The following is a 15,112-nucleotide window of genomic DNA, read 5'->3' as shown; positions in this document are numbered from 1 at the left end:
CCGAAGCAGAAGGTAAACAAAATTATAAGCTGAGTGGCTCCCGTGAAAAAATACAGAGCGACTCGAGTCAGCATAAGGGGTATTGGGGTTAAATAGTAAGCACTTTGGATCCCAGGTATATTTCTTGTCTCTAATCCGTTGACCGCAACCAACCTATACACATATTGCCCAGACTCAAACTAGTAAGGGACCAAGCTTTCATGTCGCCAAAAAACCTCTCGAAGAATCTGTTGGCGGGATCCACAGAATCTTGAGCTTTCCTGCCACGCAGATGAATGCTTGGATACGTGGACCCTCGGGGTTGAATGATCCAGAGCATTAAGTGCTGGAAGAGCCCCCACATCCAAGACAAGGCCTCTGGTATATCACCGGGCATGGATCATACACCAGGGTACAGGAAGTGCATGTGCCAAATGTCATCAATACTTAATCCCTCATGAGTCTCAGCAGCTAGTTAAGCTTGGTAAATATTGGCCATGGGTAGTACCCATCAATGGGATCTTTGCCAAGAATGAACGCTTGTTTGTTTCTTGACGAAGGCCTCGCTGACATGTCCCGGAGACCTCGAGAAAGTCCGACGTGACCTCAAAAGCGAACTTGGCTATTACGTTCAGGCCACTTACTATCATCAGGGGCAGACCAATGGTAGATCACTCACGAGTGACCAGCTGTGCCGCGGGAAGAGGAAGCCGACTGGTTCAGCTGAATCAATACGGCTGTTTCGCAATAGGTGACCTTTTCTGACTTTTGGCACCGCGCGATTTACGGCAATCTCAACAATACACATACAATCGAGACTCTTTCAGAAAAGACCGCCCTCGCAGACGAGCATTTGTCATCAAGTAATGAACTTCAAAAGCTCCAAGTTCTCAAAACATCCATGTGTTGTCTGCTTCCTTTGCACCAGCTCACCTGTGCTGAAGCTAAAGTAAGAATGTGCCTCCCTCCCCCCCCCCCCCCCCCCCTTTTCTTCTCCCAGGCCGTGTCCACAGTGCGTTTTAATTTCACCAACCTGGTCATAAAGATATCTGTCGCGACAAAAGCTTTGGAAAGCAAGCCGAACTGGGGCTTCGCTCATGGCTTGGGTATTGGCAGGCGGTGCTGCATTCTTATTTGTCCGAATTCCGCATCTGGCTGTAAATTTGCTTTTTCGGCTGACCCATTCATATGCCGGTCAAGCTGCTCAACGTTGAAGCTATATGGTACTGCCTTTAGGGATGATGCGGAAATTATTTGTGCGTTCGTAAGCCGACCCTTGTGGCCACAGATTCTCGCTCCAATGCCCACAAGCTAAATACAAGGATAGGCTAACACTTGGGGTCGTACTCAGGCAGCAGCAAAGTCCGCACGTCAAAGAGTAGTGAGAAGGTATCGACGAAAACTGGGTGCATTTTTTTAATGTAGCCTTAGCCCTGAACCACGTTTCGTATCAAAGCCAGGAGCTTATATCTGTCTATTCATACAAGTGTGCGTTATGATGAAATCATAGGACTGTCAGAAGTAGGTATTAATACACGTAAATCTCTCGATTGGTACTTCTGTGGCTACGAAGCTATCAATAAAGAGCTTTCGCCTCGCTATGCAGCCTTTCTACGCAATACCTACCTCACAAATGGAAGCACGGATGCTACCTGGTCTCGATGATCTGCCCCCTGGAGATAGAGAAATTGAGAGAATGAGCCATATGCAAGGTTCTCTCAAATTCCCAACTTTCAATAGTTCTGATTAAATCGGCCGATCTTATCCTATTTGAGCACTTGATGTACCGCAATCTTGGGTAAATTGAAAGCACATATATCCCAAGTATACATGTAAAAAGCTCATGTTAATATCCTTCCCTGGCCACGTTATTCTTGACAAATTCCTTGTTGTCCAAATTTCGTGCTATCTCGCATGGGGATTTGCATGTTGATCTAGACGTAGGCCCAACCTAGAACTCTTTCCATTCAGAGGCAGAGTACTTACATGGTCGCATTGGACGAAAAAAGAACAGAAAGGGGGGGGTTGGGGGTTCAGGAGTTCACGAACCCTTAGTGCAACTTCAACTTAGGCATGTGATAGGAAAATTTTGTGCCAGGGTTAGCGGAGAGGCGATTCTTGCGTGACCAATCTAAGGAGTAATTCAGGTGCGAGCGATGGCCTCACTCCATAATTTGTGCACTGCCCGTGTATTACTCCGTATAATCCGAGTTAATTCGCGGGCCCGAAGATAAGTTTGAAGACTCACGATTTTGTTTCACATCTAAATCAAAGAATGTGTCCGGATATGTCCCGACTTATCACTGACCCTACTTCCTACATGCATGTGTACCAGGTACTGTACCTCAGTATATAACGAATGTAAAGTGCGTCGGCCCAACAGCAACGATCTGCCATGTTACATTTGAGAGTTCATGTCGATGATAATAGTGTTCTGCTTCTAGCTTCGTGTGGGGTAAATTAAGGGCGACAAAAAGAAGCGGACAGATAGGCTGAGTTAAAAGAATGCCATGTCTTGAGCTTATGTGCGTATACACGCCACGAAATCACTCCAGGCATCCTGTTTTCAGCACCATGCATGCCGACTAAAATATTTACTGCATTCGGAGTCTCAAAGTAAGCGTAATTTCACATGGGCGTAGTGAATGGGGCGTACATGATCTCTTCTCCAATGACTTCTTGTCCGAAGATCGAATTGACAAGGACATAAAACAGCGCATTTGCGATGTTCATCCTTCAGCGGACGCACCAGAAACCCCTTGATACATATATGGCGCTATCTAACTTAGCTTGGTGACGTAAGGAGCGCTCTCGAGGTTATCCTACAATGTACGCATAATTCAAGATATATAATATGTCAACGGGACATGCAAGTGGTTTGAAGTCACTACTACCGTCTACCTCATGCATTCTGCTTTCATCCCCTTATCATTTTGTCAACATAGTTGCATGCAGTGTAAAAGGTGAGTCTCATTCATCCCTACTTTGTTTCAATACGTTTTATGTGGATCTGGAACTCGGCATGGTAGCGTGGATGCGATAGGGCTTCCCGTTTTGGGGCAAGCCTGGCACACCGGGTAAGATGCAATAAACTTCCGCTGGTTTGAAATGGCTAGAACCTGTTACGGCTTCGACAATCCTCAGGGAAGCCACGGCATTTACGTTCACACTAAGCTCCTTGTCGAATGGAAACGAACCCCATTGGCGCAAAGGCTGTATTAACAAGTGGGTCACATACAGTTCGTCAAATTACAGAGTACTTAAGTAAAGAGAAGAAGGAGAAAGGAAACTACCTGTAAAGGGGAAGTATCGATGTTTGTGCATATCGCGATGTCTAGGTAGTACCCTGCCTACATGGGCCACGCTCAGCCCGAAAATCTGGTGTCCAATTCTCAAAATTGGTCAAGTATCCATCACTACCTTAACTTGGAGTTGCCCGGAAGGCGGGAGAGATCAAAAACAAAAGCAACGCAATTTCATTCTAAGGTTCTGTGACTGATTCCTAATGATCAATCGTGCCATGAGGCACGCATTCATCCATAGTTCATTACAGTCCAAGCCATTAAAGCCAGCCATAAAGACACCCTCAGTCAGAGTCTGTGTCCAAGTCTTCCATGGAGTCTGAACTCGCCCTGTTGTCAGCTTTCCGAGAACATTTTGTCAACCGGTGATTGCCTGCTTTTATGTTCTTGTTGTGCTTTGCTACCCACCGAGCGCTGATAGGCTGGTCTCGAGCTTTGAGTCTGTGCGGCACAACTTTGAGAGAAATAAACAGGTCAGCCACTCACTCACTGTATAATGAAGAGAAATAGGACAGACATTGGCTCACCTTGCATCCCATGTCTCCTGATAATGGTAGTTTCTTCGACAGCCGAGATCTCACACTGCTTGAAGTGTGCTATCGCATCTCCGCTAGCGATCGGATCTCGAGAGAAGTTGCGACTCTGGCAATCCTGCTTTGGACAAAGCAGAATCCAATGTGCCTTTGAACCATCGAGCGTATAGGAGAAGACAAAACTGTCCAAGTAAGCTCTTTCTACCGCATTCACGGTCACAAATCGAGGACCCTCAACCGTTTTCCGCCGAATGACAGTGCGATTCGAATGAGGCGGCCGGCGCATGGAAATGAGGTCCCGTGGCATCGTGAAAGGAGTCGGCTTCGTCCCCGCGTATTGGAAGGCAGAGCAGGACATTCCAGCGATGTTGTCGTAGAAGAAGTTGTTGATGTGACACGGGAATTGTGCTTTGATCCTGGCAACAACTTCTGGTCTCTCTTCCGGCCGGTACTTGGGAGGAAGACCCGCAAGAAGGCTCTGCTGACAATGGCTCCTAAAAATCTCATATGACTCTAGAACACGTTTAACCTCAGTAGTGATCTGCTGGTGGAGGTCATCTTCAAGCTGTTTAATGTATAGACGAATTGCTGTTGCCGATTCCTCGGAGAGACTGCTTGTCGAATCTTCTGAAAGGCTCATAGTGCACTTCTTCTGAGCTGGTGACTGCGGATAAGAAGGGGCAAAGCTAATGCGCTGCAGGGCGGAAGGGATGACCTTTTTCAATCCATTGCTGAATTTGAAGGAACACGGCCAGCTTGAGACAAAGTTCCTGATTCCTTTACATTCATACCATGAAATCAAAGGTATCCACCTAAATGCACACTATGTCAGAAGCGATATACTTTAGTACGGTCCCTCTTTCACTCATACTCGAATAGCTTTCTCGAGCTTGATTGTCTAGCGCCCGCACCGGAGTAGTGATTGTGCCAAGAATGGGCACAGCCTATTGCAGATCTTGTATCGTTGCTCACCGATAGACAATCCTTGAGGCTTCATATGTAGGGAAAAGGGGGGCGGGCGGTGACAGCGCAAGCTTTCCCTGCTTAGTTCATGATTGTGTTGCAAAATCCGGTAGGTTAATGTCTGCACCACCCCCATTGTAGTTATTGCCTACATGGATCCACATCATGAATCATTTTCAGACAACGGGCATTGTACATATAATTACACACCGGTGTATTCCTGGTTTTTCTATGTGACAGCAGCTGCTAGTGGGCTAGATTTCCGCCGACTGACATCCAACGTCTCCCCCCAAAATAATGTAATGTTATGAGAACTACATGCATTAGGCACCGCGTTAGTCTAGGGCGGTCTCTGTGCTTCAATGGGGTTACCTATCGTACCCGGTATCTTTCAAGTACATCAATCCGGAGCGGAGACGAATCAATATCAGGGTTAAACTTCGGGAGATGCAACGACTACGGAGTATTAAAACGTTGCTCATTCGTCCTCATTTTCCCCCTGGCATTCTTATTCACATGACAGCAGAAGGCACCCCTTGCACTTTTTTTTGTTTCTGCGTTTATTAACATCTTGCCAACATTTAGACATGATTGAGCACGAACGACAGACTGCGTAAGTGTTCTGTGCTAAAAGTTGGAAAGTCTCACCTTTATCATTGAACATGGACTGACCTCAGCTTACGCGCCCAGTATCTTGGCACTGGACTGGGGAAGCAGCGCCATTCGTGGCAGTATTCTAACCCGAGACACTCGTCAGAAGTATCTCATTTTCACTGAAGATGCTTTGCCTGGGCATGATCAACGCTATCAAAAAGGCGCTTTCAGTTCGGCACTCTATCTCGATGGCATTGGAAGGGTCTATACGGGCGAAGACATCGACCAGGATAGGGAACCGGTGCCGTCAAAGCCCTTCTTCTCCACATCTCCAAAGACCGGAGATGATGCTACTGATGCCTTGTTTCAGGGCTCGCAAGCGGAAGAAACTTGGTACCTTGTCAAAGAGGGCATGAATGATATCACTAGAACAGTGATTGAGCGAGTTGAGAGCTTTTGTAATGGCAACAACGACTCTGACTCGCGCACCTATTTCTACATCGAAGAGATCGGGCTGTCATACCCTGCTCATTGGAGACTAGGAGAACGAACCGAGTATGAGAATCTTTTGAGAAAGAACATCCCCCCCAATTCGACTTGGATCAAACCGAATTTCGAAGTCAGCTTTCACGTTGAAAGCCTTGCATCGGCCCATAAATTGTTTGCGACTGAACGGCTCGTCGATGAGATCTTTGTGTCACCACAGATCCCAGTTCTTGTCGTCTTTTTGGACTTCGGGGGTCACACGATGGTAAGTAATCTATCACATCGCCAATGTCCGGAAACAAGTTCACAGGGCGAACGACCATCTTTAGAACGGGTGCATGTTCAGTGCACAGAAGAGCACCGACGGTAAACTCAGCTACCACCGAATGGGTCAAACATTTTGTATGTCCTGTTGCCTAGCTTGTTTCTCAACATATCTGACACGTATTCCGAAGCGACTTTTGGCGGTACTCAATGGTGGGAGCAGGAGGTTAATAAGTTCATGAAGTCGTACGTGGAGAAGACTACTAAGCGCGCTTTACCACCTCGACTACGATCAGAACTTCTCGAATCATTCCAGCGAAAAATCGTGAATTTCAAAGGATGCGAGGTCGAGCCGATGTACTTCACCTGTCCGAACCCTGACGACGAGCAACAAATTTGCAGCGTGAACATTTCGCTAAATGAATCCAAGAGCTGTTTTTTGAGGGCCATGGGAGAGCCTCTGAATCTTGCTGAAAGGAAGATCGCTGAAGCAGTGTCTCTCAGCGCCCATGTCAAAGTTGTTCTGTCAGGGGGCAGTGGGAAGAACTCTGCTGTCCAAGCTCGGCTCAACTTGGCCTGCCGGCGGTACGGATTATCGGAGCCATCCACGATGTACACACCAAAGGACGAGTGAGTAACATATCGATAGCTCGAAGCAGAACTGCGAGGACAGCATTGCTGACATTCAAGGGCAGTTCATGGAACATTTACCGAGGGGCAGCACTTGCGACAGCGAACACCATGTCTGTACGAGAGTCAATTGCAAAGGGCGCCGCGTTTGGATTCCAACGGGGAAGTCTACCCAAAGGGCCGAAGGAATCTGGGGGCTTGTGGGAAGAAGAGATTGAGGTCTCATTGGACCTAGTAAGTTGTTTCGATCTGCTTTGCGTTGCTTGTCATCTACTCTTTGTGTATACTGACATGACCCATGAGCAGACTGGACCGAGTCCCTGGAAAAGGTGGTTCAGTGGTAAATCTAGAGTCAGGATTATTTGCGACCCTTTTCTACAGGTTCCTGACAGGAAGAAGTATCTCCGTCTTGCATCCTGTTGCGATGTCATCGAACTTCCCCAGCCTCACAAGGGGTATTGGCTATTCGAGCTCGAGTTTGAAGGCGTAGGTGATGAACGATCCCTTGTCATTAAAAGACATTACATGGGTCATGGCGGAAAAAGAATCATCCGAAGCATGCCTACTTTGAGTTTACCATTGTACTACGACTCGTCCTACTGCTGCTGTCTCATTGACACGGAGGTAGACGACGAAGGCTTCGGTCTCTTGGTAACGAAAGAGGGGAATATTGTGGCCTGCCCAGAGAGGCCTGCACAGAACCATCTTGAGCGCGTGGAGCCACCTGATTCTGAGGAGATTGACAATCCTCGGAAGCGCAAGCGAGTAGTACTACCAAAACACAGTGCAGCTAGTGCCAAGCTGCGAGGCGTCGGTTCCAAACCATCCGGTCATCTTCCGGAGCTCAAGCCAGCCGACCGCTTGCCAAACCCCAGAATAGTGTCAGGTGCTACTCATTTCAAGAGGTCTGCAGTTGGGCTTCGCACTGTTAGTCAAGTCCGTGGAATGGAAGAGGTGTCAAGCAGCGGAAGCGATTCTATCATAGCGGTGGCGCATGATACTGGCTTCGTCCAGCATGCTTTTTCTTCTGGGAGACGTGCGATGAAACAGGCTATTTGGAGCGACACCTCTAATTCGGACTCTGAGGCTTAAAGCTGGCAATTTGATTCGAGTTGACGAACTCAAGATTGTATGCCTTTCTCCTCTTTCCAATAGCTTACTCGGACTTAAAAGTACATTCTCGGCTACTTAAAGGCTATTGACGACACTCTCCATAATGTAATCGACAGATTTGACTATTACGCCATACTGTGATCCGACTGATTACTATGTAGGCTCGATCAAAGTTCAGGCACATGGACTTGCGTGAAATCTATGTAATTCAGGCAAATCGTTAATTATCAGATAAACAGAATTTGGACAGTAAGAAGGAGGGTAGAGGGAAGTACGGAAGCCTCACGTAGGTATTCATCGGGGGATCATCCCAGTGACGGTGAGCAGACTATAATTGGACTTGCCACTCAAGAATGCAGTCAGCTTCGAAGAGGTCGTAAGGAAACACCTCATTTGGGGCATGTGTAAATTTAGGCCGCCATACACAACATGGACCCCTCGCCATCCTTCTGGGTACCTTCGGCCGTCAAAGCTTTGTTGGTTGACATCTCAAGCGTCTGTATAAGCCACTAACTCTGCGCAAGTCAGTCCCACCATTCTTGGGACTGCTTGACGGCAGGAGACGCAACCACGAGATCTTACTACCATTCCTTCGGCCTCTAAGGGTTAAGACATGGGGGTATAGATGCGGGTGCTGCTAGAGATACAATAATAGCGAGTCGCACTTATTGACGCGAAGACCACCTCCTAAGGATAGCGGGGAACGTCTCATCGCAAGCCCTCATACTATTTCAAGCCCCTATTTGCTCGTACGATTGATGGCGTTACCGGATGACTTTTCACTACTCCAGAAGCCCTCTAGGATAGAATATTGGTATGGCTCCTCGTCGTCTGCAGTGATGAGGGATGGGGCGAGATTACCTATGTAGTTGAGGTAATAAGCCCCCCACCCCCCTCATTCTCACCTCATCCCGGAAACGGAATTATTTGGCCACAATACCATGACGTCTGGGAGAAAGGTGAAATTTGGGTACCCAAGTTTCCAACCCTTTGGTTCCAGATACTTAACCTACCAATGTCTCAATGCCGCTTCCGCCGTACGCATCTTAAGCCCCTCTGCTAATGCAGCGTACCTACTATTGGTTTTCCTCGGATGGCTTGGCCTAATCTCATCCGCTGGATGCCCGACCGACGATCGACTTGCCCTCGAAGGCTATGTGCCTGGGAAAGCATCGCACAAGGGTATGTATCCGGGCATCCTACCGTGAAGTAGGGGCTCGCGATAGCAGCAAGCGTGCCAGTCAATGCAGCCATTTGCCTAGTGACGACTTTAAACGTAAAGCCGCTCTCCTAGAAAGGCGAATTACTGTCAGATCATCCAATGGGAGCGGCGGGGGATGCTATGCTCCGAGTGGACATGAAGGTCTTCCTGACATTGGATCATCCAGAAGGTGCGCCTTGCCGACCCCTTCCCCACCGTTTGCTCGGCTTGAGCACTTGACAGAAGGGCGTATGTCTCCTCCAAGTTACGTGTGAACCTAAGCAGCGCTAAGTGGTCATGCGCACTGTAACTTCTTTTCATATCGAGTCCCTTTCCTTGTCCTCGTTGTATCAAGCTTCAATAGCGAGTACGGACAAAGCGTGGGTGTTATCTTGCGCAGGCCGGTAGATCTCTCCTGTCATTATACCAGATATCTTATCTGGTCTAACAAGCGATACGTTGTTTTCAATTTAATCCTATGCCAACGTATTGAAATCAACGTAAGGAAATATAACATAGAACTATATAGATGTGGAGGAATCGTCTAGCTGCGATAGTGTCTTGTGGTAAGCTCTCACGGAACGTTGTCTCAATGCTGAAAGTGGGACGCAGTGAAGGTTCTCCAGCCTTCAGGTGCTTCTCAGTTCGGAATTTATTGTCTTTTTTCTAGTTCTCTTATCCGTTCTCTTGCTCGCACCAGAGGCTCCCTGCGTGTTATTATCTATATGAGAGGTAAGAGGGGTAATCATCGTAGCTCAACGTTCAGGTGTCTGAGGCCTGAAAACTACCGCTCCCTTTTCCGTTTCACTATCCCCCGCAATCACACTCAACCCACAACTTCCCTTGACAGTACAAGAGCCACACACTAGAGAATGGCCATAAGGGCTGCTTGAAGAGTCGGTATCATCGGCTTTGGAGGATCGTAGTAATCATTGGCGAAACCAACGGCTAGCGGCTCGCTCCATTGGGCAAAGAAATCCGCAAAATCCAACATCTTCGGTCCCAGCATGTCGGCATGATTCGCATGGTGGCCCGGATGCTGGCCGTATGATTCTGCCGACACGCGTGTAGCGAGCCCGCCATGTTACGTTCCCGGCACCGCCTCCGAAACGAATCGATTTCCGAATCCCCGTTTGGTAGCGGCGGGGGCCCGAGTCAGTCAGCGCCGCGGGTTAAGCGACCGCCGCTGCGGCCCCGACCATCTCCCCCTTATGTGGGCTACGAATCAGGTGTGTGAGGGGGGGTAGAGCAGAACAAACGGCACCACGCGGCTCCGTGTGACTCGGTGGTTGCGAGTTTACGTCTGCACGTCACTGACTAGAAATCGTTACTCGTGACTAGATCTGAATCTTAGGTGACATCGTGTCAGACTAGAGATGAACTAGCGGATGGAGGGCCACGTGGGAGGACAAGGTATGCGGATATTGTAACGTTCGGAGTAGGCATGAGGTTCAAGAGATACGGCCTAAGCCACGTCCGAGAAACATTCATAATGACAGCTTCCAGAATGGCATGAAGCTCGCTAAACGGGAAACGCGGAAAACCACTTATGGGCGACGGACCGCAGTGTAAGAAGACCATAATTTTGCCCAAGTCCGGCAAACTCAGGAGCTTGTCGCCGGCTACGGACCCTTTTGCCGGTTCTGACCAGGATGCGACAAACTGTCGTGGGCAGAATTTCCGGCCAGGTTTTCCTGTGTATTGGTTTGGGCGGCTTGTCACCCTCATTCTAAGATTCTCATATGCACTAACCCGAGTCAAACGACTTTTTAGTCTGTGTTGCTTGACTCTTGCTCTTAACACCTTGCTGATAAACCACTGGTAGAATCGATCTCCTCATCATTACGTGCTGGAAGGGAACCGGCCCCTCCTCCACTTGTCAGCCAAGATGGCCATTTCGGGCTTCCTGCGTGCTGCATCACGACAAGGTTGGATTTGGTATCGCATTGGCTATCGTTGGTGACACTTCCGTATAAGAGCCTCGAGGCATCCCCGTCGCCTAAACCCATCCTTCCACCTTCGGTGGTACTAGTAAGACTATCCTGCGACTAGATACGCTCGCTATATACCTGCAACGATAATCACTGCACCTTACCCGACAATGGCCCTATTGCAAGTCCTATCCGTGCACAGGACACGGCTTGTCGCCATGCTCCTCCTCCTCCTACTCCTCGCCGCCGTCACCGTCCATACCCTACGGACCCGGCGCACGCGCACGCGACTCCGCAAACTCGGAACCCACCAGGGCCATTTGCTCCCGCTCCCGCCCGGACCTCCGGGCGAACCAATCCTCGGCCACCTCCGCATCGTCCCGGCCGACAACCCAGAACACGCCTACGCCGCCTGGTCGAAAGAATACCGCTCCGACATCCTCTCCTTCAACGTCCTAGGCCAGCCCATCATCGTCCTCAACTCTGTCCGCGCCGCCGTCGACTTGCTCGATAAGCGGGGCGCAAACTACTGCGACCGCCCGCGCTTCGTGTTATTCGAGGAGATGGGCTGGCGCAAGACGCTGACGTTTATGCGGTGGGGCTCGGAGTTTCGTATGCATCGCAGCATCCTGCAGCGGAGCTTTTCAAAGACGAGTGTGCAGGTGTATCGCGAGCTACAGGAGAGGGAGGCGTTGATTTTGGTCAAGGGGATCATACGAGACCCTGGGTCTTGGGAGACGGCGTTGCGGAGGTTTGCGACGGCTATTGTGATGAGGATTGGGTTCGGTGTTAGTGTTGAGAGTGATACCGATCCGTATATCCAAATGGCCACGGACGCATCATACGCCCTCGGCCACGGCGGGGCGCCGGCTGGGACACTTGTCGACTTCTTCCCCTTTGTGCGGCATCTGCCCGACTGGCTGGTGAGAGACCGATCACTCCGCTTCGCGCGGACCTGGAGCTGGGCGATCCGCCAGATCCACGATGCCCCCTACACCGCCGTGACGGCCAAGAGGACCCAGGACCAAGAACACAGTCTCACTAAAATGCTGCTGGAGCAGAGGGCAGAGCAGATCAAATCCGGCATCGCGCCAGAGCTGTCGGTAGACGACATCAAGGGCGCCGCGGCGGCGGTCTATGCCGCGGGGCAGGACACGACGTGGTCGACGCTGGTAGTCTTCGTCCTCAACATGGTTCTGCACCCCGAGGTCCAGGAAAAAGCGCAGAGGGTGCTGGACGAGGTCGTGGGGGATGGGAGGATGCCTTGTTTTGAGGACCGGCCGAGACTACCGTACATTGACTATATGGTCCAGGAGACGCTGCGGTGGTGCCCCGTATCCCCGCTCGGTGTGCCGCACCGCTCGCTGGAAGATGATGTGTACGACGGCATGTCTATACCAAAGGGATCGTTCGTGTATGCCAACGCGCGGGCGATGACGCACGATGAGCGGACGTATGCTGATCCTGAGGCATTTGACCCGGAGAGGTACGTCCCTGTTGAACAGGGCGGCCGCGGGGAGCCGTTTCCAGTGGGGCAGTTTGGGTTCGGGAGGAGGGTTTGCGTTGGAAAGCATCTTGCGGAGGCGAGCATTTGGATTGTGATTGCTTCGATGCTCGCGACGGTCAAGATTGAGAGGGTGAGAGGGCCGAGGGGGGAGGAGATTATACCGCTGGTGGAGTTGACGAATGGACTTACGAGTCACCCGAAGCGATTCCCGTGCCGGATTATACCCAGGAGTCCTCGTAGTGCAGAGATGGTTATTTCAACAACGTTATAGGCGAATCCTACTGTGGGATTATAGAATGAGTGTATTGTAGTATAAATTGCATGCGTAGCTGGTCATCGTTGCTGAATGTTATCAATATTCCCTATACTTCGGACGCTAACCGCCAAACGACCTGGAACGATACTATGCCGTACGAGTCTTTGAACACTATAATACCAATCACGTGAGGTTCCGTTTTTCTACATGTTATTCACTTGGCGGTAGCGGAATTATCGAATTTTACTAGTGTCCAAGATTCAAGGAGATATTAAGTAACTATCAAGCTAAAAGTACAACTACAGACAAAGGAGATCTATAAAATCGACTATTGCCATCCCTGCTATGGTATCATCAAACTCGTGAATCAGGCATAAGCCACCAACGCCGATCTACCCCAATCGTTCAAATGAGTGTCTGTGATATTATCAATCATCCTTTACTTGGACCCGTTGATCTTGCCGTTGTTCTCGCTCTGCATGGCCTGCATACCGGCGTTCATCTTGCCAAACTGCCACTCAGGCAGAGTGATGCCAGTCTGCTCGTTGATGGTCGTCATCAGGGGAGGCAGCATCTGGTAGACGTTGCGCATGGTATCAATGCCAGAGTTGCCACCGCCCTCGCCAGAACCTTGGCTACCCGTGTTCCAGACGCTAATCTTGGGCTGCAGGCCGCGGATGGCCTCGGCGTTGGCCTTTGCGAGCTGGACGTAGGTGCCCTTCTCGATCATGAGGTACTGCAGCAGACCCGCGGGACCGCCAAAGGCAGTCGACATCTTGCCGTAGGCGTCCGCCATGGCGGCCATACCCTCGGCCTTCTTGAGCATGATGGCGAGGTCGGCCTCGGCGTTGAGCTGGGCAGAGTACTGGTGCGCCTCGGCGTCCTGGCGGGCCTTGTAGGCGTTGGCGTCGGCCGTCTTGGTGGTGCGGTTGAACTCGGCTGAGGTGTGCGCGTCGGCATCCTTTTGCGTCTTGAAGGCCTTTGCCTCGGTCTCGCGCTGGCTCTTCTCAAAGTTGGCCTTGGCGTCGGCCTCAATGGCGTATGCCTCGGCGTCGGCCTTTTGCTGGCGGGCCTCACGCTCGATTGTGGCCTTTACGACCTCGGTGGCACGCAGGCGCTCAATCTCGGCGGCGGCGCGCTTGACCTCGACCTCGCGCTTGAGGTCCTCGTCCTTGGACTCGAGGGCGCGGCGGGCCTCGACGCGGGCGATCTCGACGTCCTTGCTGAGGGAGGCCTGGCGGGTATCGAGGTTGGCCTCGGCGGTGGCGCGCTCGATGTCGCGGTCCGTCTTCTGGACGGCGGTCTCGGCGTTGATCTTTGCAATCTCGCGCTCCTGCTCGCCCTTGCGCTTGGACTCGCCGACGTTACCGCGCAGCTGGGCCTCGGCGACGTCGATCCTGGCCTGGTTGCTGGCGCCCTCGTGGGCCTTGCGGGAGAGGGACTCAAAGTAGTTTGAGTTGGGGGCGTCCTTGAGCTCCTTTACGTTTGCATTGTAGATCTTGAGGCCGAATTGGCTGAGCTCGGACTGGATGTTGCGGAAGATGCGGCGCTTGAAGACTTCGCGCTCGGTGAAGATCTCTTCCATGGTCATGCTGGAGACCAGAACGCGGACCTCACCCTCGATGATGCCCTTGACGATGTTCTCGAGGTGGACGAGGGAGCTAGTCTTCTTGTCGGCGGACTCGGCGAGGAGCATGGCGTACTTCATGAGAGCGTCGCCGCGGTCCTCGCGGCGGTTGGAGGAAATGTAGCTGTCGTCCTCATCGTGTTGCTGCTGGTCAGAGGTCTCGGAGTGGTGGCTCGATTGATGAGCGGCGTTGGCACCGCGCTGGTTGACATCGGGGCCTACAGTGAAAACGACGGGCAGGAGAAATTGAAGCTTCTCCTTGGTCATGGCCTGAAGGCTCATAGCATAGTCGTGGGGAGTGATGCGGAAGCGCATGCAGCGTTGAAAGGGCCATACCCAGGCGGCCTTTGTGATCTTGACCGTCTTCACGGACATACCCGTGATGGCGAGGTATTCATCGGGGGCGGCGACTCTGTACGACATTTTGGCGGTGTTGTATGGGTGGAAGTGAGTGAGGGTAAGGTAAAGATGGAGGTAGGGTTGGCAGAAGGAGAAGAGGGTGAGATCTTTAAAGGTGGCCGCTTCTCAACGAGTCTGTTATGAGAAGTTCGAGTAGTATGTGGATGGATGTTTGGAGCAGACGTTGCTGGCGTAGATTGCTCGTTGGATTTGTAGAGTGATCCCCCTGTGATAGACAAGAAGACTCGGGGTATCTTGAGGTAGCTCTATGTTGGTGTGACACAACACTGCAAATAGGAGGAACCATTCTATTATATACCTTGAGCC

The 15,112-nt window shown here is 50.9% G+C and overlaps 4 protein-coding genes across 4 annotated transcripts; 2 read left to right on the top strand and 2 right to left on the bottom strand.

Moving 5' to 3' along the window:
* Positions 1 to 3,565: 3,565 nt before the first annotated feature.
* Positions 3,566 to 4,454, bottom strand: CABS01_03790 (uncharacterized protein; the record flags this gene model as incomplete). Its single annotated transcript, XM_060537162.1, has 2 exons — positions 3,566 to 3,735; positions 3,809 to 4,454. 2 exons carry the CDS (start codon positions 4,452 to 4,454, stop codon positions 3,566 to 3,568), a joined length of 816 nt encoding a protein of 271 aa, XP_060391420.1.
* A 910-nt stretch (positions 4,455 to 5,364) lies between these two features.
* On the top strand, positions 5,365 to 7,843 carry CABS01_03789 (uncharacterized protein; the record flags this gene model as incomplete). Its single annotated transcript, XM_060537161.1, has 6 exons — positions 5,365 to 5,390; positions 5,468 to 6,122; positions 6,187 to 6,259; positions 6,313 to 6,751; positions 6,817 to 6,985; positions 7,058 to 7,843. 6 exons carry the CDS (start codon positions 5,365 to 5,367, stop codon positions 7,841 to 7,843), a joined length of 2,148 nt encoding a protein of 715 aa, XP_060391419.1.
* A 3,323-nt stretch (positions 7,844 to 11,166) lies between these two features.
* On the top strand, positions 11,167 to 12,774 carry CABS01_03788 (cytochrome P450 1A2; the record flags this gene model as incomplete). Its single annotated transcript, XM_060537160.1, has 1 exon — positions 11,167 to 12,774. One exon carries the CDS (start codon positions 11,167 to 11,169, stop codon positions 12,772 to 12,774), a length of 1,608 nt encoding a protein of 535 aa, XP_060391418.1.
* A 424-nt stretch (positions 12,775 to 13,198) lies between these two features.
* On the bottom strand, positions 13,199 to 14,809 carry CABS01_03787 (SPFH domain/Band 7 family protein; the record flags this gene model as incomplete). Its single annotated transcript, XM_060537159.1, has 1 exon — positions 13,199 to 14,809. One exon carries the CDS (start codon positions 14,807 to 14,809, stop codon positions 13,199 to 13,201), a length of 1,611 nt encoding a protein of 536 aa, XP_060391417.1.
* Positions 14,810 to 15,112: the final 303 nt, after the last annotated feature.

Source organism: Colletotrichum abscissum (assembly GCF_030869225.1).
Source record: "Colletotrichum abscissum strain IMI 504890 chromosome Unknown Scaffold_7.1, whole genome shotgun sequence".
Lineage (NCBI taxonomy): Eukaryota > Fungi > Ascomycota > Sordariomycetes > Glomerellales > Glomerellaceae > Colletotrichum > Colletotrichum abscissum.
The sequence above is the reverse complement of the archived record's forward strand: the minus strand, read 5'-3'. Positions and strand labels throughout refer to the sequence as shown.